The 27,929-nt window shown below is 45.3% G+C and overlaps 1 protein-coding gene across 5 annotated transcripts; it reads left to right on the forward strand.

Annotated features, from left to right (window-relative positions):
* Nucleotides 1-521: 521 nt before the first annotated feature.
* SERP2 (stress associated endoplasmic reticulum protein family member 2) lies at nt 522-27,929 on the forward strand. 5 transcript variants are annotated; one of them, XM_037800345.1, is made up of 4 exons: nt 522-576; nt 2,517-2,634; nt 8,317-8,389; nt 25,653-27,929. In XM_037800345.1, the coding sequence occupies exons 2-4, from the start codon at nt 2,551-2,553 to the stop codon at nt 25,691-25,693; spliced, it is 198 nt and encodes a 65-aa protein (XP_037656273.1). In that variant the 5' UTR covers nt 522-576; nt 2,517-2,550; the 3' UTR covers nt 25,694-27,929. The 5 variants fall into 5 exon arrangements, with proteins under 5 accessions (XP_037656273.1, XP_037656274.1, XP_037656272.1 ...); XM_037800346.1 differs by lacking the exon at nt 522-576 and adding an exon at nt 1,791-1,814; XM_037800344.1 differs by lacking the exon at nt 522-576 and adding an exon at nt 1,980-2,020.

Genomic DNA, 27,929 nt, shown 5'->3' on the forward strand with positions numbered 1-27,929 from the left:
AGCGTTTCCTTGCATAAAATCATCATCTAATGCAATGATGTGATTCTAATTCATGCTGCAGATAACAATTGGCTGTCAGCTCTCCTCTTCTTTATTTTCTCTGCCCGCTGTTGAGATACTTACGTGAACATCTCCACGACCATGTGAGTTGTATGAATGAAAGGAGCTGGTGGTGAGATTTGCATTGAGATTTGCCAGCGTTTCCTCTTCTCTGACAGTATGGGAAATAGTTTGGATGAAGAAGAAACTGCAAGTATACATTAATTTGAAGGGTGGGTGATCTGCTGGTTTTATTTATGCAACCACTCCCGCCTATAATTGAGAGCTGGCTGACCAAAGCACCAGTCCCCAGGCCTCTGCACTCAGTTTCCCTTTGTGAGACAAGCTGAAGAGAGCCGCTAGCTGAAAATGTCTGAAAGTCTTGAGTGGCATGACAATCATTCCATAAAAGGGAGGGGAAATGTCTGTCTGGTTTCGTGTGCGTTGATCCGGGTCCTTGGTTGTAAACAACACAAACAACATCCCATGGAAGCAGAAGAGAAATTTATTGCAAGGATTTCAGGTACCAGGGGATAGGTAGGAGACTGCCACTCGTTCTACCCCCTGCTGCTGGACACTGCCTGCTCCATGGGCCCACACCACCAGAAGGATTTTAACTTGTCCCTTTGTCTTTGCCCCCTATGTCCAAGATGCCATCTTCTAGGGAGCATCTGTTGGCCAAGCTGGGTCACAAGCATCTGCAGCCTCATGCTTCCAAAGTGGGAGGGGAGGTCCTACCTCCCTCTAAAACTCATTCACTGGGCCGTAGAGACTCGGTTTTGCCATCTTTATAAAGGATGTATTTTCAAAGCCTACAGATGCTACATTATTGAGCTGTGGTGACACCTGTCATTTTCTGTGGCTGACCAGAGCACCTGGCCTCCTTTCTTTCTGGGGGAATCGCCCATACCCCAACATACCCCAAACAGCTCCCTACAGCAGCCTGTACTAAAGCCTGAATGACAAGAAGTTGGGGGGGGATGGAGGGTGGGGCAAGAAGTCATAAGCAGCACTCCCTAACTTCCCACAGATAAAGGAGGGGACTTTTACGGACACACACACCCCTCAAGAAGCACAGTCCCAGCACCAGCAAGAAAAGACCTGGGGGTGCATAAAGCAAAGCTGGTCTCACCCCACAGCTACTCTTCCCCACACTGGCAGCCCTTCCTGCCTCCACCCCAGCACCAGCTCACCCCATGGCACCAAATCTTTTAGGTTGACATTCCCCCTTTTCTTTTTCCCTCTTCTGAGCTCCTACAGCCTAACTGCAACCCGTTCAGCGGGAAGAAAAGTGGGGGACTGAACCCCTTTCCCCCCATCTCTGGCCCCAGGCCATTTGGAGAGAATGAACAGAGGAGGAGGGTCTGTGATGCAAACTCTTCAGTTTTTATCTCACGACTGGGGGAAAACGTGCAGCTGGGAGTCCACACTCTGACCCCAAGGAACAAGGGGGGATGGAAGGAGATCTGGGCCATCCTGGGCCCGCAGGTCTGACTCCAGACCTGGGCAGTGGGGAGCCACGGCTGGACTAGCTCACCTTTGGGCAGTGCCCACCACATCCGACCTGGGCTGCAACCCCAAACCTTCCCATCCTTCCTCCGCGTTCTGCTCAGCTGTGCCACTGGCCCTTCTTTCCACATCTACAAAGACAGGAAGGCCTGTCCCTGCTCCAGCCTCACACCCCCACATCCCCATCCCAAGGGGGAGGCAACTTTGTCTTCTGTGTTTTACAAAGCAACCCTTTTTGCAGCCCTCGAAAAAGGTTCTGCAGTGGGGTACGTTGACCCGGGGTTCTTCCCCAGCCCCGTGAAGGCGAGAGTCCTTTGGGCAGCCCCTCAACAGCGCGGGCCTAGCCCTGTCCAGGCTCCCGGGTTCTACTTGTCTTTTGAGGCCCCATCCTGCCGCCCCTGGTACAGCCCTTGGCCATGGGGACGGCGCTGCAGGGGAGACCTGCTACCCCGATCCCTTCCCCGGGCTTGGGGTGAGCCCCTCCCCCCCCACATCAGTGACCGCGGGGGCAGCTGCGCCCCGGTGCCCCCACACGCGCATAAGCGCACGCGAGCGCCCCGAACCCTCGGCCCCGCGGGGTTCGGCCGCCAGATTCCGACACAGCAGGGTCCCCGCGGCCGGAGCCACTCGGCGCGCAGCGCTGCGGCCCCTCGGCGCGCCCCGACCGCTGGTGCAGGGAGGACGCACAGCAGCGCCTGCCTCGGTGGCCGCGCTGGTTAGGTAGCTGGGGGGACCGGAAGGATAACGAGGAAGTAGGAGAGGGTTTCCTGAGATGAGAGATTACTTCCGTCCGGGCTCTGGCCTCTCTCTGGAGCCGGCTGGTTGGGGGTCGGGGATTGGGGTGCGCGGGGCTCGGGGGCCACGCCTAGCCACCTGCAGCGGCCCGGGGCGAGCGGGGCGGCCGCGTGTGCCTCGGCGGGACGCGCTCGGCCCTGCGGAAGGGGGCTAACGCGGGGAGATCCTTGCAGGTGGGAGCCGAAAGCCTTTCCCGGCGCCTAAGCCATGGTGGCCAAACAGCGGATCCGGATGGCTAACGAGAAGCACAGCAAGAACATCACCCAGCGGGGGAACGTCGCCAAAACGCTGGTGAGGCGGGGGGCGGCGCCGCGGCGGGGCGGGGCGGGCCGGCCTCCTGCTCCTGGGCGCCCCGCCCGCCCCTCCTGCGGGGTCCCCGAGAGTGGGCGCAGGGCGACAAGGACTCATCCGCGCCCTAGTGGGCAGGAGGACCCTGGTTGGTAGTGGCCCCTTTGGGAGCGGCTGCCGGGTCACCGTGGAGGCGCAGCGGAAAGTCCCCGGGAACGCATAGGGCCCTCGTCCCTGGGAATGGCTGAAAGCCACATCCTTAGGGGACAGGTGAGCCAAATAATAGGTGCTTGAACGTTTGTTGAATGAATGAAAGAAAGGGTAAGTGGGGCCGTTTATCATCTCCACCTCCAAGGCTCTGTCCCCTGGCCCAGTAGATACGCGCCATTGGTAAGGTTTTCTTTCCAGTCGCTTTGCAATGCTCTGTTCCGTGTAAATTAAAAGAGTTCAAAGCGGGGAGTGAGATTTGGACTCACATTCTCTCCATCCTCCTTTCTTTCTTTTACCTCTTCTGCAAAGAGGCCGCCTACCGCTGGGCTAAAGTTGCTCACCTTGTGAATTCGGGCTCATCTTGATGGTATAAGGTAGAACTTTAGAGATCTGTTTACTGCCAGGGGTTCTGTGCCCCCAAAATACAGATTGAAGCTTTGCAACTGGGCTTTTAAATAAAACACAGAGATTTCTTTTAGCACAGGGGTTTCTTTTTAGCAAATCAGAATAGCTTCAACAGAAAATCCCAGGCCTGTAACTTTTGGACATTCAGAGGCATGAGTTGGATGAGTTGTTGGGCAGTGTTGCTCTCCAAGTCTATGAGCAAAGTCACCTGGAATCTGTTATCCTATGCAGTGAAAATGGAAGTTCAGCTGAAGCTTGGGGTTTGGCTGGAAAAGCTTGCAGGCTTGATGAGGCAATTCCTTTTAGCCAAAGAAAGGATGCTGGTTTGATTAACTGAGCAAAAGTCTGGATCTGCAGTCACCACACCAGAATTCTTGCAAAACCAAGCAGTATTGTGGCAGAGAAATTCTAGGATTAAGCTCAACTTTTCTTAGAGTTTTACACACAGCTCCAGGCTTAAGTCCTCCTTAAATTCTCTCATTTGGGGTTTAGTCATTTAGTTGTGATTGGGGCAGCAATATGCCAATGTGCCTTCAAATTGGAACTATTGTTCAGAGATCTAAGCCTTCGCTATGTATTTTTACCCAGAAAAAAAAATACTGTCCAAATTGACATTGGAAAAAAAATGTTTTTTCATTAAAGCATGCAGGGTTTTATATCACTGTATCAATTCTTCCCAGTATTTCATGCCTATTAGCTCACTTACTGAAACTCTCTAGCTATGTAGTTCTTTTTAGTGAAGTAAGGAATCAGAGTTCAGTTAACTAAACTAAGTTGACAACTTACCTGTCTACAGAAGTAGCAACAGTATGAGAAGTAATTTGCAGAGCTGTTTATCCATTAGGATCAGTAGACTCAAATGTGTGCCACTTTCAGACCTCTCAAGACAATTAGAAAAGGTTTGGGACCTGAAACAAAAATGACTGGCTCCAAAATATGAAAAGAAAATGGAAAATTGTAGGGGGTGGGGTGGGGGGTGGGGTACTGTTTAAATGTCTAGAAAATGTAACTAGTCACCTGTAGTTCAACTCTACTTTCAGATAGCTACATTTAAATTATACTAATGTTAGATGTGGGTACATTTTAATAGATTTTGATATACTGTGGAGCAGGGCCTCCAAGAGTGCCTGGTGCCCATGAGGATTTTTAAATAGCCCTACCAAATTAGTAACGAAAGGTTTCCAAACCAAGCCACAATGTATGTTTACTTTCAACTGGTTGAAAAGGCTCTTTGGTTAACCTTAATGTAAATGAATCAGCATCCAAAAAGTAAGGTGTGATTATCTTTCAAAAAAGAAAGTCCACAAATCCTAAATCTCATTTTCCCAATTATAGGTCAAATATGATTATACCTTGATAGGAGTTAACTTGCAAAGACAACTCGTTCAGCATGAAATCAGTAAATGGGGAGATAGGAACAGATTCCAACTGAAAATTCAGACTAATAGCTCAGAAATAAACTTCTTTAATTGCATGCAGGTGCTTCAGTATTTCATTGTCAGCTAATAGCTGTGGGGTAAATCAAGGTTATTCTCCCAGACAGCAGACAAAATCCAAGAAATAGAGAAATGGAGTGATTGTTTCATGATTATACAGTAGTATAATCTCCAGTAGCAACTTCTCCAGAATGAAGGAAGAATTTAAATCTCTGAGTTACACTGCTGGTATCTTTTCACAGGAAAAGCCATCCTGTGTCATTTTAGAGCCTCAGGAAGTGGCAAACATCTGTTTGAAATGAACCATGTTATTTGCAAATGGCTACTGCTTTTCTTACCTGTTCTCAGCACTAGATTCAGGCACATGTGGATTGTCCCAGTGGGGTTGTGGTGGACATCCTTTCCAAGAAAAATTAACCCAAAGCTCTCAAAACAAGATATATTGGTATTATGATCAGCCAGGTATTCTTGAGCCTGAAAATCCCCAAATAGCAATGATTCACTGGGAGATGCCATCACAAAGTTTTTGTGTTCTATGCTCCAAGTTCTCCATGCTCCTAATTTGTGTTTTTCTGCAAATGAGGAATAAAGGACTGCATTTGGAAGCTGTACTAAACCAATAATTCATTTACAGCTTCCTGCATTCCCTTATGGGTCTTGCCAGAAATAGAACTAAAATAGCATTTTTATATATCATCAGTGGGACAACAGCAACAGAATTGGTTTCTGGTCAAGAATGTCATTTTGTTAAGAAGGTGGTGGGAGAAGGTGAGGTGGGGGATAAATGTCACTGTCTGTTCAGGTCACCTTATTTAATATCTCTATCATTTACTTGATCCGAACTTGACCTGGTCTTAAGAGCCAAAGAATGACACAGTAGAAATTCTGGTGACAGTTATCTTATCAAGTACTTAAGACAGATTTTGTCCTTTGTCTGGTCAAGAGCAACTGCCTTTTCCCTAGCAATGTCCTTTGTCATCATATGGGTGTGGAGGCAGATACACTTCCAAGCTTCTCAAGAACAGAGAAGTGAATGTTTTTTTTTCCTTAGTCAAAGTCTACCTGCCACTGATACTTCAATCCATACTTCTCTAGTAAGAGAAATTCAACAATACTTCCACCAATTGAGAAGTATTAATAAAAAAGACAATATCCTTCCTAGACTCTGTCTTTACTTAAAACTAAGAAAAACTAAAAATTCTTATTGAATGAAGCACATATGCTACTTCATTCTTCAGTGAATGTTTATTGAGTATCTAGTATGTTTTGTTTCTGTGCCAGGCATTGTTATACAAGGTACATGAAAGAGCCATAGTGTCTGCCCTCCTGGGTTCTACAGTCTATGGGTAGAAAGACACAAAGCACATTATCCCAGAATTATACATAGAGCTACAAACTGTGATAAAGCTATCAAGAAAAAGGACCTGGCAGTAAAAGTGACAAGTGAACCCAGTTGAGGTTGAAGAGGGAATCTAACAGGTAAGCTGAGAACCAAAGAATTTTTGCCTCATCTATAATATAATGAGTTCTTGAACTTTTATTGAATAGAACCTATTTTTGGCTCAAGCTAATAAGGAACTGTTTCGTGAGTTCCTTGATTTTTTATCCCACTCTCTTCCTTCTCCCTTCTTGTTTGAGAAATCCACTGTTTTTACTGATGCCCCTCTCTTGAAAATGTTTCTTGTTCCATTGATTGATTTGGTTTGAAGGGCCAAATCCTGCCTGCAAATAGACCTAGAGAATTTGAGCAGAGCAGAAGGAATGCAAGGTGTGCCAGTTTGAATGTATTATGTCCCCCCAAACGCCATTATCTTTGATGCAATCTTGTGGGGCAGACATATTAGTGGGAATTAAGTTGGAACGTTTGGATTAGGTTGTTTGCATGGAAATGCGCCCCACCCAACTGTACGTGTTAACTCTGATGAGATATTTCCATGGAGGCATGGCCCCACCCATTCAGGGTGGGCCTTGATCAGTGGAGCTATATAAATGAGCTGACAAACAGAAGGAACTCAATGCAGCTGAGTGACATTCTGAAAAGGAGCTACAGCAAAGAGAGACACTGTGAAGAATACACAGGGGCTGAGAGCAGCTGCAGCTGAGAGACAGTTTGAAGGTGGCCATTGAAAGCAGACTTTTGCTCTGGAGAAGCCAAGAGAGGAAAAACACCCCAAGTGCAGCTGTGAGTGACATTTTGAAGAGGAGCTACAGGCAAGAGAGACACTGTGAAGAATGCACATGGGCTGAGAGTAGCTGCAGCTGAGAGACAGTTTGAAGACGGCCATTGAAAGCAGACTTTTGCTCTGGAGAAGCCAAGAGAGGAAAAACGCCCCAAGAGCAACTAAGAGTGACATTTTGGAGGAACTGCAGCCTAGAAAGGAACGTCCTGGGAGAAAGCCATTTTGAAACCAGAACTCTGGAGCAGACTCCAGCCACATGCCTTCCCAGCTAACAGAGGTTTTCCGGATGCCATTGGCCATCCTCCAGTGAAGGTACCTGATTGCTGATGTCTTACCCTGGACACTTGATGGCCTTAAGACTGTAACTGTGTAACCAAATAAACCTCCTTTTATAAAAGCCAATCCATCTCTGGTGTTTTGCATTCTGGCAGCATTAGCAAACTAAAACACTGCCAAATTGTCTTCCATAGCAGTTGTACCATTTTACATTCCTACCAACAATAAATGAGTGTTCCTGTTTCTCACATCCTCTCCAACACTTGTAATTTTCTGGGTTTTTTAAATAATAGCCATTCTAGTGGATATGAAATAAACCCCCTTTATAAAAGCCAGTCCATTTCTGGCGTTTTGCATTCTGGCAGCATTAGCAAACTACAATACAAGGCTAGCCTCAAGCAAGCACAGCAGTCCCTTTCTCTTCCCAGGGAATGCAGAAATTGCTCCAACGTGCAAGCGTCGTTAAGGCTTCGGAGCATTATTATGAAATGCTGCTTCTCTCTCCTCTACTCGTGGTTACTGCGGTGCTTGTGGTGTTCCCGGGATTTCCAGTATGCTGACTTCTCAATTTTTTTGCATGTAGAAGGTTTTGAGAGAATTCTGTGCTCTATGACCCCACTTGGAATTCACAGGCATGATGAATCCATTCGTGGGAAACACCCAGGCTTTGTGATGAGGCAGACATAAATTTGAATCCCTGCTCTTGCTCAAGTTAGCATAAACTTTGAGCCTCAATTTCTCCACTATAAAACGGAGACCATAATACTTGCCTTGCAGAGAGTCTTCAATGCTGGAAATAAAGGATATGGAGTATCTGGTATAGGATCTGGGATCAAGTATGCTTTCAGTAAGTGGAGACAGTTCTTAATATAGCTTTTGACTCCCAAATCACAGTACTGGTTTATATATGTATGACTCATCTGTCCCTAGAATATTTAAGACCAAGTTCAGTGAGTTACAGGTGTGTTAAGGTTATTGAATCTTACAAACCTGTCTTGGTCCTTTATAATTGACTAGTCTATATCTCACCACACCCCCCCACTAGGGTCACTGGAGTTAGAGACCTGGTCTGCATTGTTCAAAGTGGAATCCCCAGACCAAGCCCAGTGCCTACCAGTATTCAATAAGCGTTGCCTGAATGAATGAGACTAATCTGACCTTTTTCCATTGTCTTTTAGAGGCCGCAAGAAGAAAAATATCCTGTTGGACCATGGCTACTGGCCCTGTTTGTTTTTGTTGTCTGTGGCTCAGGTAAGGGTCTTTCACTGAAATATCCCACTGCCCTTCCAAACGCTGTCCTTCAAAAACAAATATTTTACTCACAAGGTGAAGAGACAAAACAACGTAGCGGCCTATGATTCAAGTTAATCACTCCCTTAAACCTTCATCTGAGTGAGCTTTGAACTGGTTTCTATAACAGCAGACCAAATATGGGTAGAGACAGAACTGATATACTATCGAATTATAATCATAAAATGATTAAGTTGAGCAGTCACATTGGCTCCATATGCCTTAGAGTTCAGTTCAGTTTTCCATGAAGACGTTGCCTAAAAAGGGCATTTCAAATAGAAAGTGGAGCACCTGCCTGCCTGAGATAAGTTCACATTCCAGAGCAAGGAATGACTTGTTGCCTTGGGAGGAGGCTCCACAGGGCCCCCACATGGACCCAGCCTTTGACCTACTGGAAGGTGGCAAGTTCAGAGAACTTTCCCTAACACACACACACAGAGAAACACACCAAGGTGGAGGGAGAGTTGAGCAAAAGTACCGTGAAGTGTGTCTCGGGGGATTCTGTCATTCGGTGCCTGGTGCCTGTGTGTTAGGTCTCCGCCATTCTGGTGAGTAGAGGTCATGTTCAAAGGATGGGGTCCTCAATTCTGCAAAAAGCCTATTCCATTTCTGTATTGCTGAACATCTTGAATCTTTGGAGATTTTAAAGATGACTGCCTGGTGCTTCCTTTGGCAAACTAAACTTCCCCAATTCTCTTAACCTTGCCTTCTAAGATGTGATTCTAGACTGGCCAGGCCAGTCCTTTTCCATTCTATGTTTCTGATGGCTCAGGCTTCAACCCTGAGTTTTCTGATGATCAAACGTGTTTCAATGACCATCTCATCAGCTGGTTTCACAGCCAGAGCTCTTTCTGTCTCCTGACCGCACTGGCTTGCTCACACTCTCTATCTCTCTTTCCTTCTTCTGGATACCCTCAATGGCTCTCTTAAAGTATAGCGTTTGCAACTGAAGAAGGTGCTCTAGAAGTGGTGTCATCCTTGTTTTCATCCCTCTGCATCTGTTAATATGGCCTGAGACTGCAGTTACTTTTTAACAGTCACAGCACTCTGTTGTCTCACATGGAGCCAATGGTCAGCAAGGCCTGACCAAGCCCTTCTACACATAAACTTCCTGCAAGCCTCTGAGCTGCATCTAAGTACTCGCCTGTCCAAGGTTGTCCCCTATCCCCTTCTCACGTTGTTTTATTTTCTTTGTGTCCATCATCAGCTTTTGAAGTTTTTTAATTGTCTTACTTATCCATTCCCCCCACCACCACACTTAATCCTAAGCTCAGGGGAAGCAGTGCTTATTTTCCATTAAATTTAAAGAGCCTAGCACAGCTTTTAGCACATAATAAGTGTGCAATAAATATGAATGGTTGGGTGGATGGATGAATAAAGCCAGATATCCCCCATACTGCAGATACCCAGTTGTTGTTTTTTTGAGACATAATATAAAACTTCATGATGACTTCTATTAAAATTTTACTAAGTTTGTTATCAGTTGTCTTTCTGCAAAGTGGCCTTCAAGTCTGGAAACAGACAAATCTTCATAATAAGTGGTTTACTGACGTTACATTACAATATACAATATGGTCAATGACATTACACGATATATTCAATGTACTGTCCCTCATTAGTGATGCAGAGTTCAAAGCACTGTACAGAATTGCAATGAACGAATCCCTGCGTATTCATCTGTGATACATTGCCTCAGATGATCTGTGTCTCCGATTTTTACCAACAAAACAAAAAATTGTGCCTTTAGCATGCCACAGAAGAAATAAGCAAGAGAATCAATCTATCTCAAAGAGTTATCTTTGTTTGCAGACTTTATGGCCAGCCTTAGCTTGTTAGATCTTGAACATCCCATCGAATTATCTTTCTCTCCCAGCTTTATGGTCTCTGAAATTACCTTTTTCTCCAAGTCACTAATGGAAGTCTATTGATAGAGAATCCCATGGAACATAGAGACAAGTCCCCTTTAGGCTGACTTTGAACCTCTAAGCAAAACTCACTCAAACTGTGATCATTTCCGGGGAAGTTGTGGGGGGGCAGTGTTCTGTATGCCTTGCACTGTGCTGTCTGCTTTGGAAATGTGCACACCTTCAGGAGCTTGCAAGGGCCTTAGGGAGGCAGATAAAGAAGCTGTCATTCGTAAGCCAGGGTGAGAGTGCAATGACCGTGGCGACCATGGCATGTCCAGAGAGCTTGGGGAGCATGGGAAAAGGACTGGAAATCCTGCTGGCGCTAGAGAAAGTTTCCAAGAGGAGGTGCTGTTTGAGCTGAGGTATGAAGGACATGTGGTGAAGGTTATTCCAAGTGAGGGAACACAGTGTGAAGTAGCACAAAGGGCTCAAAGAAGTAAGGAGTTCAGAACGGCCCAAGTGCGATCACCAGGGATGTGTGAGCCCAGTCATTTTAGCCCCTATTGTCAAGGCTGTAACTAGATACAGAGTCAGTCTTTTTTTACCAACAAAACAAAAAATTGTGCCTTTAGCATGCCACAGAAGAAATAAGCAAGAGAATCAGTCTATCTCAAAGAGTTATCTATGTTTTCAGACTTTTTTTTTTTTTTTCTTTTTTGGCTTTGAGATACATGGTAACTATAACCCTCCCAAATTTGCCCCTATGGGAAAAAAAGCCAGAATTACTTGGTGTGCCTTATTTTTCTCAAGCTCATGCTAGTCCTCAATATCCACCTCTTTCTTTTTCAAAGGACTTAAAAACCATCTACTAAATTATCTGGCCCAAACTTTTGCCAGGCTTATTGATCCACCTACCAGGAGCCATCTCCTTCCTGCTTGGGTAAATTGGGACATTTGCCAACAGCCGTCTCTTAGAGCTGCTCCCAATCCCTGTCATTTCCCAGGCATCACGTGCATACATTGGCTCTGTTATCCTTTGTGTGGGTTTTTACAGGGGCCTGGGATTTTGGACTCAGCATGGCAAAGAAGACACACTAACCACTTACTGACACACCACGTTCCCATCCCTGAATGTTCAATGCTCCTTTCATGATGCCTTTTTTCAATCTTCTCAGAAGATCATTTTGGATAGACCTAAAATGGGAGTTGAGTCATCTTACTTTCTCTGTCCTTGTAACATACTGCCATGATCCTCATCCCTTTTCCAATCATAACTAAAAATAATCAACCACCACCACTCACCACTCTCCCTTTTTTTTTTCTTTTTTGCCAGCTTTAGCATTTTTTTTTTTTTTTTTTTTTTTTTTGCAAGCCTCAGCTCAAATCAGGCACTGTTCTCACAGAAATGTGTCACTCTTCTCAGTCTGTCCTTGGTGATGTGCCCTTCCTTCTATCTCAGTATGCAGCCTCTTCTAATCTGAGCATGTCATGAAAAACACAAGAGCTCCTTCAGCTCTGTCCCTGTTGCCATCTCTCTGGTATCAGTCCCGATTCACTTCATCTTGGAGAACCTACACTCCCTCTTGAGATTCTGCTTTTTTAGGATCTCAGGCTGTAGGCTCCTACCTATCTTTTCTCTACATTAAAGAAAAAATGGGATATCCTTGAGTCGAGCCATCATATCAGGTCTTCTGCTTCACCTGCGAGTCTTCTTGGAGGTTCTAGGATCGGTGAGGCCCCTCGTCGTGCTTCTGTTCTAGTTTTGCAATCCAGAGTAGGAACGTTCCTCTCCCATCTGGCTGGCTGGCTGTCATTTGCCCATCGACATTATCTCAGCTCCTCTTGCCTTTTATACTCACTCAAAATGCCCTGGAGTTTCTCGCAGGATTTCCATCCTTTGCAGGTACACCCTCGTCCCTGTCCCTTTCCATTCGATGTCTTTCCTTTGAGCAAGATAAATCACTATGCCAGGCGTAGCTCCCATTTCACTGCGTTCCAGTGATACCTCTTCAAGGCTATATTACCCACTTTGAGTCCATATTGTTGGTTATTCAGATTTTGTATATTTTTATACAGACACTAAGGGGAAAAGGCGGTTGTGATGGTTAGGTTCATGTGTCATCTTGGCCAGGTGATGGTGCCCAGGTGTCTGGTCAGGCAAGCACTGACCTAACTGTTACTGCAAGGACATTTGTGGCTGATTAATAAACCAGAAGTCTGATTTATTAAATCATCAGCCAATTGATTGCATCTGTGGCTGGTTAGTCAACTGAAGGGCATGTCTTCCTCAATGAGAAAGTTCAGTCAGCTGGGTTTAATCCAATCAGTTGAAGACTTTTAAGGGACAAGGAGAGAGAACCTTTACTTCTTCAGCTAGCCAGCGAAGCACCTCCTGAGGAGTTCATCGAACACCTTCATTGGAGTTGCCAGTTTGCTGCCTGCCCTGTGGAATTCGGACTCATGCATCCTGCCCTATGGAATTTGGACTTGTGCATCCCCACAGTTGCATGAGACACTTTTATAAAATCTTATGTTGTTGGTTCTGTTTCCCTAGAGAACCCTAACTAATACAGCCATCTTCTAATATTAATGAAGCTATTGATCACTGATCTGAGTCCTTTGAAAGACTCATTTGCTTTCATTACCTTACTCTCTGATCCTACTTTTCCAATTGGTGATTGGTTGGGCAAAGGGATCTTTTCAGAAACAGTGCCAAGTGTACCTGGGGTAAATCGATAGCCAGACCAAGCCTGTACTAAATTGACACATTTTATAGGTTTTCCTAATGCAATTCTAAAAATTCACAACATTGTGCTAAAATTTTGACATTTAAGTGTATACTCACTTATCAGTTCACCCTTACACCATCTAATGTGGAAAAACAGGCAGACACCTCCAAGAAGCTATGAGACCCCTTGATTATGGGGGTGATGTGTCACAATCAACTCTTGGAGCCTGCTTCTAGGCTCTTATCACTGGCCTCCCTCTTTCTCAGCACTTGCCTTTCATGCCAATAGGGCTGATAAGAATGAGATCATGGAAAGGAAGAGGAGCCAGGAGAGCAGGGAGGGCAGAATGCAGGCCCCAGGGGTCCCTGGCACAAACGTGTCCCCAGGGAACGCCCGCCCTCACTGTGCTCACCTCCTGCTGAGATGCATGCTCGGAAGCTCTAAGGCGTGACCCTATTAGGCTGGTAGGGGTCTGGGGAGGTTAGCCAAAGACAACCGTCTTCCGGAGTAAGTCCATTTCCAGTTTCCATGATTGCAGGAGCTCTCTGCAGCAAGGGACTTCATTGAATACCAACAAATTGTCAGTAATGGGTCAAGGGACTTCAGAGGGCGCAGTCAGGTCTGGGTTCAGAGCCTGGATTAGCTATTTATTAGCTGACTAACCCTGGACAGGTTACTTAAGCTCTCCATGCTGATTTCCTTTATCTACAAAATGGGGATAATGAGAACCCCTCACAAGGTTGTCCTAGGCATTAGATGGTTCAGTGGGTGTAAGTGCCTGAACCCTAGTAAGCTCGGAACCCAGAGCTGCAGCCCTTGTCACCTCCACCGTCCTCTTCCTCTTAGCCTTTATGGAAAACCATGGCATTATGATAGTATCTTGTGTCTTTCATCCTGCCAAGCTGTGCAGGCTCGGCTTCCAGTGTTGGTTTCCATCTATCAGAAAGCAACAGACCCTGCCTCCACGACAGTGAGGATTGGGGGCACTTTAAGTGTTAACATTTCTGGTGCAGGAGGCTATTTTCTCATGTGATAAAGCACCAGAATCTTTCAGACTTCCCCGAGAGGGAAGAAAGAAGCACTGACGTGCAGACCAAAATCAATGAGTAGCAGTTTGTACTTGCAGTTGAATTTCAGAAATAAAATGTGAGTTCCATTTCCTGAAAGCAACTGAAGAGCAACCTATTTTGCTATAGAAACTTTCATTGAGATAAAAATGTTTTGGAACAGTATGTTCCTTTGAGATACAGAATTATCAAGATAGAGCATCTCGGGGCTGTTTTATTTTGTTTAATTTGGTAACCAGCTGTATCGTTAATGGTATGTAGATGACGTCAGAAATCTAAAACCTGTTTCTCAATCAAATACCTGTTGTGGGTCCTTCAGATTATCATTCCAAATAGGCCAGGTCTTTTACTCAAATCTTGGCCTGGGGTGTTGTTTAAAAGGGCTCAAGCCTTTTCCACTGGCTTCATTTGTCTCTACTTGGCCTCCTAAGACCCAGATCCACATCAAAGACCAAGGGATTTGGGGTCCCCCTTAAGAGACTTTTCCCTGTTTTCTCTCCCCTTTTGATAAAAGCGTTATCTTCCATTTCTGCGGGCAGTGGGGCCTCTCTCCAGATAAGCAGCTCATCCTGCCTCTCAGTCCTGGCTTTCAAAACCTGCCTCTCTGGGGAACTGTTGGATGGCTTCTGAAGAATGCTTGTCTCTTCTTGAGGTTCAGAGACAAGCATGGCTGCATGTCTTTCTGGGACTGTCCACCCCAGAGGAGCTGCCCCACAGACACCCCAGCTGCTCTCCCCCATTCACGTGCAGCCTCGCTGCCCTTCCCCAAACCTCCCAGAAGCTACCTGCTCAGCTTTTGCACTCACAGCACTCACTCCTGGTTTTAGTTTCTGTTTTCCTCTCCCTTTTCTCCCCAGCTCTTTTGAAAGTGATATTAAAAAGGATCTCAGGCCACACCGAGGCTCAGTGGGAAAATGAGTTATGGTTGATTAGCAGTGTGTGCCTTGAACGTGGTTTGAGAGCAAAGTCGCTTCCTTATCTTTGAAATCTCTGGCCTGGCCCATCTCCTTCTAATGTGAGTGTCACTGTTCCCAGCACAACAGTGGAAGCAGGTTTCAACTTTCCCCTTTGACCAGACTGTCTCCTGGACTTGGTGTAATAGCGTCTTTTCCTTAAGAATCAGCATCTGCATGTTGATCATGGTCTTTTTTACCTCCTCTGAGCCCTGATGGGAGTCTCAAAATAAGTTGAGACTGCACATTTGCTTGGCAGCAGGGCTGTATCCTCCTCTGTCCCCATCCTTTCAAGTAAGGTTTAAACTGGAGTCAATGGGATCACCATTTAATTCACATCATCCTTTGATTCTCAGAGGGAAACCCTTAAATACCAGCCATGTCCCAGTTCCCTTCTTGAGACTATTTCTCCCTCATGAATCCCTGATTTAAATTTCATTTGTCTCACTGGCCAACCCTGATATTCATTCCCTGAGTAGAACTTATGAGAATGGTTTAAAATTTTTATCTTGGTAACACATGCACAACATAAAATGTCCCATTGCAGCCACTCTCAGGTTGATGCTTTGGTGCTATTAATTGCTTTCACATTGTGCTACCGTCACCACTATCCATTACCAAAACTCCTCCATCAGAGAGTATGAGAATTTTCTTGAAGCCTGGTATTCTTGAATCTGCTGAGCTTATCCATGCCCATCAAAGGGAAACCTCTAGGGTAACAGGACTAGTGACTTTTATTTCCTTCTTCATAACTTTCTACATTTTCCAAATTTGTCAGTGAGCATATACTACTTTTATAATCGGAAAAAAATTAAATGTCTTTTAAAAATGAAATCTCTAGGCTAGTAGTTTTGTGCCTGTTTTCTTTAAGCTGCAAAACTCTTTGTTCCTGTCTGAGAGGGAAGCACATGAAAAGGCAACTGTTCTGGTTGAAGTGGGGTGTCTGCGTGTGTGTGTGTGTGCGTGCATGTGCGTGCATGTGTGTGCATGTGTAGGGGGTGTCTCCCTCTGTTTCTGACTATACAGATTTTCCCATCCCCAGGAGGAAACACACATCTGACCCAATCAAATGGGAAATTGTGCCCGGCCACAGCAGATCTCAGTTATTAAGAGTTAATGCCTTGCAGAAAATAGCCTGCTAGGGTTAGTTTGGTACTATCAGTTGTGAGCAGCTCCACTGAGTCTGGGTGGGGACATTCCTGTTGTCCATGCCGTCCCTCCGTGTAACAGACTGTACTCTTTCTTGAGTATTCTGCCCCCGGCAGTTGGGGGTGGGGTGGAGAGAGACAGATATCATGTCACTGCACGTCCCTTTCTCAGGACAATCTTTTCAGAACAGATGTGAAGATGTGATTCTCTGGCATGTTCCTGGCTGGGCCTCCTCCCATCTCCCAGCCTCCTGCTCCAGAGGGTCTCCCACTGTCTTCCTCTGTCTATGTGGTAGAGGCCTCTCTGTTTCTGCAAGGACCAACACAGTCCTAGGATGGTATGGAGAAGGGAGAATCCTAAGCCACATGTGTCCAGGAACATTTGGGGGCCAAGGAGCCACCCCTCCCCATACCCCCTCTTTCCTACTCCCTTATGAGGCCCTCGTGTGCTTTTGCAACACCTAGGAACATCCTCTGTGAACTCCTAGCTCCCCTCTGAACTCTCCCAATAACATAAGATTTAAGGATCAGGGTCTATTTGTGGGTTCATTGGCTGAAAACCACCAAATTAGCAGAGTCTTTGTGTCAGAGGGGAGCAGTCAGCATGATGGCTAAAAGCTTCGGCTCTAGGGCTTGACCATCTGGGCTCCAAACTTGGTTCCACCGTGGACAAGCTGTGTGGTTCTGCCCAAGTTTCTTACATCCACTCTAAGCCTCTGTTTCTCCCCTTCTGTAAAGGGGATGCTGTGAGTTCCCAACTCCTGAGATCATGGGAACTAATCATGAAGACTAAATGAGAGAATGCTTAGTAGAATCTTGGTAATGGTTTTAGAAATGCTTGTTGCTGTTGTAATTATGTGTCTGGCCCATTATCCACCGTCTCCCCACCTCTTGACCCACCCTGCCAAGGTTCTGACGAAGGATGACCAAGGTACTGAGAGCCTACAAGGAAAGAAAGATAACCTTTTGACCTTCTTGGTGGCTTGGCTTTGGAGCAGTGTGTCAGGGGTTCTCCAGAGAAACAGAAACAATGAGAGATGTTACATCTCTCTGTATAAAGAGATTTATTTTAAGAATTGGCTCATGTGATCATGGGGCTGGCAAGTCTGAAATTGGTAGCGTAACTTTCAGGCTGGAAACTCAGGCAGGAGCTAATATTACAGACTTGAGGCAAAATTTCTTCTTTGGGAAAGCTCTTTGTTTGCTGTTAGGGCCTTCAGCTGATTGGATGAGGCTACCCCCATTATAGAGGGTGATCTTAAAGTCAACTGACTGTCGATGTTAACCATGTCTACAAAATATCTTAGCAGCACCTTCTAGACTACTGCTTGATTAAATAACTGGGTGCTGTAGCCTAGCCAAGTTGACACATGAAACTTAACACCACAGATGGTGAGAAGATTTGTAGGGAGGAATATAACTCTGAGATATTGAGGAGCTTGCCTGAGCCAAGCCCAGCGACTACCTGCACAGGTAGGTGGTGTGGTTTGTAAGCCAGAAGGTCAGTGATGCCACCACTGCAGAGGCAGCTAGAATCCCTCGTCTCCTTCTGAAAAGAAGTCTTTATAAACCAGCCTGTGGGATGAGCAAGAGCTGTATAGTCAACTATTATGGCTACCATTTCTTGAGTGCTTACTGTACTGCCAAAACCTACACATACATTTTCTCTTACGCTCACACAATCTCTACAAAGATGCTGTTATACTCATTTTTCCAGGTCACAAACCTGAGGTTCATGGAGGAACTCAGTCAACATACCATAGCTAAAAATGAGGGAACTAGTGTTCAAACCTAGTTGTTTGAGACTCCAAAACCCGTCTTCTTTCTATTATCCTATATTCCTTCTCTTCTTCTCTTTCTCTGAAATTAATATGGAGCAGAAGAGTTCTCCACCAGTTCTAGGCATTGAGCACTCAACTGTCTGTTGAAAAGAGCCCCTAGTTCCCCTAATGCCACAAAAGGGCATTTTCCAGAGGTTCCAGTTGTGCAGCTATCCTGGGTCTGCTCCCAGATGGATAAAGCCTTGACCCAACCAGGGACTGCTTTTTGCTTGGGCCACTAGTGCTCCCACTCACCTTACTCTCCTGGACACTTGCTCAAGGACAGACTTGAATTTTCCATATTTGGTGGTCGACCTGCCTTTTCTGCACACTGGCAGAACTTTCCTGAAATTGTGACATTCAGAGGGAGTCCCTTCCCTCAAATTGGCAATTGGGATGCTCAAGGAACCAAATGGCCCTGGGGAAACCCTTCTGTGTCACCACCGAGGACATCCATGTACTCTGGAAGCCCTTGCTCAGATCTGAGATGGACAGTCTGGAGAAGATGTCTCATCAGCCGTTATCTCCCTCAAGGTGATGCCCAGCCTCCCCTGCTCTGTGCCACCTACTGCCCTGGGCCGCAGTGCTGCATTTGGGATCCTGTCACCAGTGTCTTTCTGAGTAGAGCATTTCTGTTTTCTGCCATTTGAATGTGGTAGAGGCCATTACACTCTCTGCAAATGATACCCGCTTTCTTTATGGTATCTGCCATGGTCCTCACCTGTCCCTGGCTGCGCTCTTTTTCCCATCTGCTCCGTCTCTGGAGAAGCTACCTCAAAAAATCGTGCCTTTGACTTTCCTTTTGCTGATTCTTTTAGAGCGTAATGACCCACCTTTGCAATGTCTTGTCTCCTAACTTTTTGTCTCTCCTGGGGCCTATAATTTTTCTTATGAGCTCTTTCAGGATTTTTTTTTCATCATTTTCATTCAAAAAAAAATTAATCAGAGTTATTTGATTTCTAGGATTGCCTTATCCCCCAAAAGCTCCTCTGGCCTGTCTTAATCTCTTTTTTCAACAATACCCCTGATCTCTCTTATTACCTATTTATTTTCAATAAAAGTGGCTTGATGAAGATCACAATTGTCTAGCAGGGCTCCAGGCTTCCTGATAGTTTATTCCGAGATCCACTGGTATAACCTCCCTATGTCCTCGTGACTCCCTTTTTATACAACTTCCTCTTGGCTGAGGTGGGTCAGTCCCCAGTGTAAGAGCAGGTGGGGATGACACAGACCCAGTCCCCGAGGAGTTTATGGTCTATCGTGACTTTGCTTTCCCTCCCAAGACTGGGTTCTTGGGACGTATGAATCTGCAGACAGCAATTTACTGCTGACTCTTTTGGATTGAAAAGCAATCATTTGCATTTTTTTAAAATGTATTTTCCTTCATATATTTGCAATTATTCACCTTTCGTGTATTTAAAATGTATTTATTGAAGACCCTCCTTTGTGCCAGGGGTAGAGTTGCAACCCAAATCATACATGGTTCCTTCTCTCCCGGAGCTTGTAGTCCAGTGGGGAAGAAAGATGCATTAATCAAGTAATCACATGAAAACATGTAAAATCCCAGCTGGGAAAGTGTTTGAAGGAGAGGCCCATCAGGCCATGAAAATATATAATGCAAAGGGCTGATATACTTGGAGTAACTGGTTCTCTAAGTGTGGTTCCTGGACCGGCAGCATCAACTTCAACTGTGAATCTGCAGAAGATACAAATTCTTGGGCCCTACCCAAGACCCACTGGGTTAGAGACGTCTAGAAGTGGGGCCCAACGTCTGTGTTTTAACGCATTGTCACGGAGTTGTGATGCACACTCCAGTCTGAGAATCACTGCCCCAGGTGGTCATTCTGAAGAATAAATTTTGGATTATGAAGGATAACTAGGCAGTAGGGTGAAGTGGGGTAAGTAATTCAGACAGAAAGAATGGCAGGTATGAAATCCCTGGAGTAAGAGCATGGAGCTTTTGAAAACATGAGAGAATGCCCCGAGCAAGGGGAAGAGTAATGCAAGATGAATGTGGAGAGACTGACAGAGGCCAAAATATGCAGGTCCTGGAGAGGCCTCATCAAGAGTTGGGCAATAGGAAGCTTTTGATGTGCTTTGAACCCAGGGGTGACATGATCTTTTTGTTTGCTTTTATTGAGAGGATAATTCTAGCTACAGTATGGAGAAAGGATTGGAGAGGAGCCAAAGTAGACCAGTTGGAGCTCATTGCAGGGGTCTAGGGAAAGATGATGGTAGCTTGGAATACGGTGGCTTCTGGAAGGATGGAGAGGAGGGTGCATATTCAACAAGTTCTTAGATAGAATCCACAGGTCTTGGTCATGGATTGGAGATGTCAAGGATGACTCTAGAGGTTTGGTCTACACAACAAGATAAAAGGTGGCGATGCCACGTTTAGCAGTGGGAAGAGGTCTTGGAAGGTACAGTTGAGCTTGAGATGCCCCTGAGGCATCCAAGTATAGATACTAATGAGATGGTGAGTGTGTGGGGTCTGGTGCTCAGAGGAGGGTCTGGTGAGTTATCAACACCTAAATGGCAATTGAAACTGTGGGACTGGGTGAGTACACCTGGGGTAAAAGAATACAATGAGGAGAAGACCAGGGAGGCTCACTGAGGAGCTTCAACATTTGTGTTTAATGGTTGGGTGAAGGAGGATGACCCCTTAGAGGAAACAGCCAAAGAGAAGGAGGGAAATGAGAATATGATGTCTCAGATGTCAAGGGAAGAGAGTGTTTCAAGGAGGTTGTGCTCAGCGATGTTGAGTAAGGGTGTAAAGCAAAAGAAAGCTGAAGATCACCTGTTGGATTGAGGGACACAAAAATCATTCGTGACTATAGCAAGAGACATTTCAGAGGTATGAAGAGAGCAGAATCTAGAGTGAAGTGGATCACACAGGGAGTAGACAGTTGAGTGTAGACAGCTCTGGAAATGGTTGACTGGGAAGAGGACCAGAGGGCAGCTGTTGATGGGAAGTGAAGTCAGGAGGATTGTTTGGGTTTGTTTGATTTTTGAACAGAAACGATTCTAGCATGTTAAAGCCTAAGGATTTGGTTGAAAGGGGGAATTTGGATGTAAGAGAGCTGTGATCAGCTAAGGTGACTGAAGGCCAGGATCCAAAACCCAGGTGGACGGTGCAGATGCTCACTGATTCTAGTCGTTCCTGCTCCAGCCTGGGTTTTTTTGAAACCTTCTGTGACCTGCCCAGGGCCAGATTCCCTGTCCTGGAATCCTGCCGTCTGACCCTCTCTTGGCCTCCCTCCTCCCTGCTGTCTTCACCTACCCATAGCCCTTTTCCTGCAGCCTGCTCAGCTGTTTTCTCAGCTTTGTTCACCCACTGTTAAGTTATTAACTTGTCAGGAGCCAGACTCCCCACTTCCTTTCCCTCTTTGAACTCACTGATGGCTCCCCTTCCTGTCCGACGCCTCGGAAAGTCAGCCTGTGGAAGGCTGAGCTACTCTGCAGGTCCATATTGGCAGGTGCACAGGATTACAGTTAATATGATTGGTGTAAAGTGTGGAAGGCTTTTGCAAGACATTGCAGCAACTGAAAAGGGGATAATAAGCACCCCTTCTCCCCATTATGTTAGATATGGAGGCAAATGGTGAACTTAAAATAGACTTTATTCAAAGTGATTTCTCCAGAGGGTTTAGTTTTGAGGGGTCATCTGGAAACATGCTCAGGACCAGAGGACTTTTACATGCTCATTCCCAGGTTCAATTAGGAGCAGAAATCATTTTTAATTAGTTTTAAAGCAGATGCCAAGAAATAGGTGAGTTGTTTGAATGTAAGAGTTGCTACTCTGAGACAGGCCATATTTGGTCTTAAGATTTTTTTCAAGAAATTTTCAGCAGTTACTTCAAAAGAATTGAGTGGTTTTATGGTTACCTAGGACTTTTTAAGTCATGAATTAACTTGTCTAAGATACACAGAGGGTTGCCTATTAATCGACCTATACCATACTGATAATTTCTTGTCTAAGAAGAGTTTAAGGGAGAAATAACATTTTTTTAAATGCAATTTTATTGAGATACATTCACACCCTATACGATCCATCCAGTATACAATCAGTGGCTCACAGTATCATCACATAGTTGTGCACTCGTCACCACAATCAATTTTAGGGCATTTTAATTACTCCAGAAAAGAAAGGAAAAAAAAAGAAAAGAGAAAACCCAAAGCATCCCATACCCCTTATCCCCCCATCATTGACCTCTAGCCTTGGTGTGGTACATTTGTTACTATTGATGAAAGAATAATAAAGGATTGTCGTTAACTATAGTCCGTAGTTTGCAATAGGTATGTTTTTTTCCCCTTTACTCCTCTATTAACTCCTTGAAATAGTTTCATACATTTGTTCTAGTTCATGGAGAAATTTTTTTTTATTTGTACGAAATAACACTTTTGAGTATCTTTTATGGGCACATCTTTTACTGATGTCCTCTTATTTATTCCTTTCAATCCTCTGAGACTCACAATATCTGTGGTATGACAAATAGAGAAATCAGGACTCAGAACTGTTTAGTAGTTTTCCAAGTTTGACACCTCTGGAGGGTGGCGGAATTATACTTAAGCTTTGGTCTATGTGCTCATACATGGAGAAGAAGCAGTAGTTGTTGCAGTAATAGTAATAATAAATAGCAGTAGTTACCACACATGGAATCCTCAGTGTATGAGGAAGCTTCATATATGTTATCATTTCATCTTTTACAATAACCTTGCAGCTACCGTGAGCTTCACTTTACAGAAAAGGAAACAGGCTCAAAGAGGTTAAATGACTTGTTCAGTCACACAGCTATTAAGTGAAGAACTGGGATTCAAACCCAGTTCCATCTGACTAAAATTCTGCTCTAAAGTCAGCTTGTTTGTCAAGATTAGCAATGTTTCCCTAATGCCAAGAACAAAGCCTGAGGTATGGTAGATGTAAATATTTTTTTGTCTAATATTGCTGAACATATAACTGCCTTCCATCACTGTTGATCCAGGCTAAAGAGTGTTTATTTAATTTTTGCTTCCTCTCGGCCTTGGTAGAAGAGGACAAAAAGGTCAGATACTTTCGCAAGCTTATAAATTTTGGTCAGATACTCTCTCATCCATCTAGCAACTTTGCCTGTTAAGACCCACCCAGAAACCATGAGTCAGCCAAGAAAACTTCCAAGAGAGCCAGAATTAAATACTTAATTCTGCCAATTCATTAAATAAGTTGAATTAAGAATTAAATAAGTTGATGAACTGGCTCCTTTACTGTATCTAGAGAAAAGGCTCTCAGACCCTCACAGAGCACTGATTCACTTTCGCTTGACACATTCTAAGTCTTTGTTTTCAGCTTTCTTAGTCAGCATCCGTGTAAATAAATAATTTATTAAAAGAGGGCCCACTATGTGAAAGGAAATGAAATAAGCTTCAGTGGCAGAGAGATTCCAAAAGGAGCCGAGAGGTCACTCCGGTGGGCACTCTTACGCACAATTTAGACAACCCTTTTTAGGTTCTAAAGAATTGGGGTAGCTGGTGGTGGATACCTGAAACTATCAAACTACAACCCAGAACCCATGAATCTCGAAGACAGTTGTATAAAAATGTAGCTTATGAGGGGTGACAATGGGATTGGGAAAGCCATAAGGACCACACTCCCCTTTGTCTAGTTTATGGATGGATGAGTAGAAAAATAGGGGAAGGAAACAAACAAACAAACAGACAAAGGTACCCAGTGTTCTTTTTTACTTTAATTGCTCTTTTTCACTTTAATTATTATACTTGTTATTTTTGTGTGTGTGCTAATGAAGGTGTCAGGGATTGATTTAGGTGATGAATGTACAACTACGTAATGGTACTGTGAACAATCAAATGTACGATTTGTTTTGTATGACTGCGTGGTATGTGAATAGATCTCAATGAAATGAAGATTTAAAAAAAAAAAAAAAGAGGGCCCACTAAAGATTGATGCCGTAAGACCAGATATGACAGGTGACAAAAATAAGGAGATAAAAAGTTTTTTAAAATGCATAAATGACACCAGAGCTATTTTGGGGTCAGATGAAACGCCATATATCTTTCATAACAATACTACGAAAGAGGTGACTAATTATTATTTTTCATCATGGTGACACTGCACATTCATGAAAAGTTCATGTTAAATCATGTTTGGTTGTGATTGTGAAAACCCTGTGGCCGACACTCCCTTTATCCAGTATATGGACAGATGAGTAGAAAAATGGGGACAAAAACTAAATGAAAAATAGGGTGGGATAGCAGGGATGGAATGCTTTGGGTGTTCTTTTTTACTTTTATTTTTATTCTTATTTTTATGCTTTTTGGAGTAAGGAAAATGTTCAAAATTTGACTGAGGTGATGAATGCACAACTATATGATGGTACTGTGAACCATTGATTGTACACTGTGGATGATTGTACGGTATATGAATATATCTCAATAAAATGGAATTAAAATTTAAAAATATAAACAAAAAAGTCATGTTTGGTGTATCAGATTTAGAAAGGCAGAGATGATGGTGTGGCGTTTTTTGTTTGTTTTTTTTCTTTAGGGGGGAAAAGAGAAAGAAAACGCTTGATTGCTTTAGCTACCTTAAAACCCAGCAGTCCTAGAAAGATTCCCCAGGGCCCTCTGTTTCATTTCTCTCTCTTACCTGGAAGCACAGTGCCTGGCACAGTATGTGCTCAGTAAGGTCAGCTGATGAAATGTCAAATGACTGGTTTCCTGCCCTGTTTACCATGGTCACTTAGCAAGCAGGATTCCTGGGTCTCCCCGGGATGGCTTTACAAAGGAGAGAAGGGGTGAGACATCTGAGAGCTCAGGGTTGATTCTGCTTTTACACATGATTAAATGACAGATGCCCAGCCTTCCTTCAAAAATATAACTCAACCCATGGGAGTTTCTGTCATTGCCATCATCATCGTCATCAAGACTGACCAATATTACCTACTGGGGAGGATGGAAGGAAAAGTCGGGGCCTCCCTCTTTGGAAACACATTTGAGATCCTATATATAGAATGAGGCTGGGCACTTAACCAAAAGAAGTTATGGGGGGGGGCGCTCCCAGGAATTCTCGGGGGGTTACAGGCCACACACTTCCTTGAGTGAAGCTTGGGCCCTGAGCAAATCCGAGCTGCAGTCGGCATTTCAGAGAGTTACAAGCAGCCCGGAGATATATTTGCTTCGAGGATTATGGCCTGATGGGTCTGCTCTGAGCACTGGCCTGCCTCCCCAGCACAGACAGAGGCTGTTTGTCTTTCAGGTCAAGGCCGTTGTGAAAAGGCTGACTCACCGACCTGGTAAATGGATGCAGCCTGCAGGAAAGTCTCGCATCCCTCTCCCCAGCTGCAGAACATTTCAGGGGCAGGGCAGGGGGCCACATCTCCTCTCAGTGCCTGGGGGATTCCTGGCCTGTAACTCCAGATGGAATTGGCAGGAGTTCTCTGGATAAACCCTGGAGGCATCCCGTCAGCCCACAGAGCAAGTCTGGCTTTTTTTTTTAAGAAACTCACTGACCTCCTGTTAACTTAGCTCCTTGTAAGGAAATGTCTAATCAGCTGTGTGCTAACACGTCAAGGGCCCTGGGGTCAGCAGAAGCCGGGCGACTGTGGGGTTGGGTTTCCAGCTGCCGCCTGCCGGCATCTGTCTCAACTGTTTGGTTTTCCCGTTCCAGCTATCTTTCAGATCATCCAGAGCATACGGATGGGCATGTGAGAAGGCCCCGGGGTTTGCCACCACCTCCCTCCCTCCAGAGGCCAGAGGAGCACATCAGCTCTGCACCGGGCATCTGTGGGGAGCAAACAAGCCACAGAGAACAGAGGAACGTCTGAGTCTCCCTCAGCTGTGCCCTGTTCATTTCATGGTGGATGTCAGAAGAAATCAGTTGCCTTCTTACAGGACATCTTGGTGCTCAAGCGGAAAGGACTCGTTGTCTGCAGCCAGTTTTTTTTCCCCTTGGTTTCTCTCATGTTTGCATGTGACTCTCTGAACAATCACTGGTTTACTTCCTACGGAGCCAATCTCTCCTCCACTGGGAGCTGGTTTTACAAATAAATGTCTTTGTTCAACCTTACACCATATGCAGGGCACGGTGAGAAAACCGGAGTGAAGAAAAGATCAGAATAGCTCAAGAGGGATGGGGTTGGGGTAGGAGAACTTGATGACCCCGTTGGAAGAGGGTTCGGGGAATCTGTGGCTGGAAAACCAGAGCTAGATTTACCCAGCGGGGCCTTGGCAAGCACTCGAGACCTTTGCCTGAAAGGAAGCCCCAGGCAGCCCCGGTGACCTTGGGTTTTCCTTTATTTTTTTAATTTTTTTTTTGTTTGTTTTTTTCTTTTTTGTAGTTGCTCTCTTTTTTTCAATCCAGAAAGGGTGCCGCCAATGTGCATTCAAGTTTGATTAGCTGGTTTGTCCTCTGTTATCTGCCTCAGGGTTTGGGGTGCAGCAGACACCCCAGGCCTCTTTGGGGAAATGGATTCTGGGTGGGGCAGGATCCTCCTTGCCTTGTGGTGGCAGTGGTGGGGGTAGGTGGGGAGCACAGTGCTGTTGACTGGAAACTTCCCTTTTCCTGGGCAGCCAACCCCACCCGTGTCTCTCAAAGTGTGGTGCACCTGCCCCAGCTTATGGGGAGAGGACAGCAAGGTGGGGGGAGCGAGGGGCGCCGATACCCCAGAAAATGCAGATTCTTGGGCTTCCCCTCAAGCCACAGAATTGCTGCAAGTAGGGCTAAGAAGAAGTGCTTTCAACAAGTTCTCTGGGTGAGACTTCTGTACTCTAAATTTTGAGAACCTCTGATCCAGATAAAGTCCAGCTAAGGAGGGAAAGAGGCTTTGTCCCATTCCAGAAACATGATGGCAGCTGGAGCTTGCTCTTAGGCAGAGTCTATCACAGCAGGGAGAGGGGCAAGTCTGATATCTGGACTTCTCATATTGGCAAACAAAGTTATAGGTACAGCCACCCAGGTCACTGACTAAAGAAAGATGGACTCCATGCAACTTTAAACATGTCTTTATTTTCTAAAAATTCTACCTTGTTCTTGGCATTTTTTTTCCACTCATTATTGTGAGAGGTTTAAAAAAGAAAGCAGCAGAAGTAGAAACGGCTTCTCTCCACCACTTAAGAGGCTATGTCATAAGTGGCTGTAGTGGTTTGGAGCTGTATGTATCCCAGAAAAACGTTCTTAAATCTAATCCATTCCTGTGGGTGTGACCCATTGTACGTAGGACATTTTGATGAGGTTACTTCAGTTAAGGCGTGCCCCACCTCAGTCAAGATGGGTCTTAATCCTATTACCGGAGTCTTTGATTAGCAGAGTGAAATCCAGACAGAGAGGGAGAAAGCCAGGGGAAGCAAGAAGCTGAAGGTCAGTGGACCCAGGAAATGAAGGGAGAGGCCAGGAGAGGCCGCCATGTGCATTGCCATGTGACAGAAGAGCCCGGGACCAAGGGTCGCCAGCAGCCAGCCCCAGAGCACCCATCTTTGGGAAGTAAGCATCGTCTTGATGACACCTTGATTTGGACCTGATTTGGACTTCCCTGAACCTCAAAACCGTGAGCCATTAAATTTCCATTATTTAAGCCAACCATTGCATGGTATTTGCTTGAGCAGCCAAGGAAACTAAAAGTGACTTACTTCAAATCAGAAGAAGGGGGCTTTATGTCATCTAGAGACTTCCATCCTGGACCCTTGAGTGATGTTCCTCCAGACTTTTCCCTGAGCCTTGCAGTTCTCCTCCCAAAGCACCCCTCTACCCTCCCTTCCTCTGCTCTCTTGGCTTCCCACTGGGAAGAGTAAGGGAGCAGGGCTGCCTTAAAATTAGCAGCCCCCAGCACCATCTACCACCCAGTTCTCCCTCACTATCCCCCCTTCTGCTCCCGTCCCCTCCCAAGCAGGGAGAAGACATTCCCCCTAAGTGGATGCTCAGTGAGCTGGTCCCACACTCTGCTGCCTC

Source organism: Choloepus didactylus, chromosome 12, assembly GCF_015220235.1.
Source record: "Choloepus didactylus isolate mChoDid1 chromosome 12, mChoDid1.pri, whole genome shotgun sequence".
NCBI lineage: Eukaryota > Metazoa > Chordata > Mammalia > Pilosa > Megalonychidae > Choloepus > Choloepus didactylus.

Excerpts from the sequence above, each read along its gene's own strand:
- SERP2 (XM_037800345.1), top strand. The coding sequence starts at position 2,551 with ATGGTGGCCAAACAGCGGATCCGGATGGCTAACGAGAAGCACAGCAAG. Across the intron at positions 2,635-8,316 it reads GGAACGTCGCCAAAACGCTG|AGGCCGCAAGAAGAAAAATA; the intron begins GTGAGGCGGGGG and ends ATTGTCTTTTAG. Across the intron at positions 8,390-25,652 it reads TTTTGTTGTCTGTGGCTCAG|CTATCTTTCAGATCATCCAG; the intron begins GTAAGGGTCTTT and ends TTCCCGTTCCAG.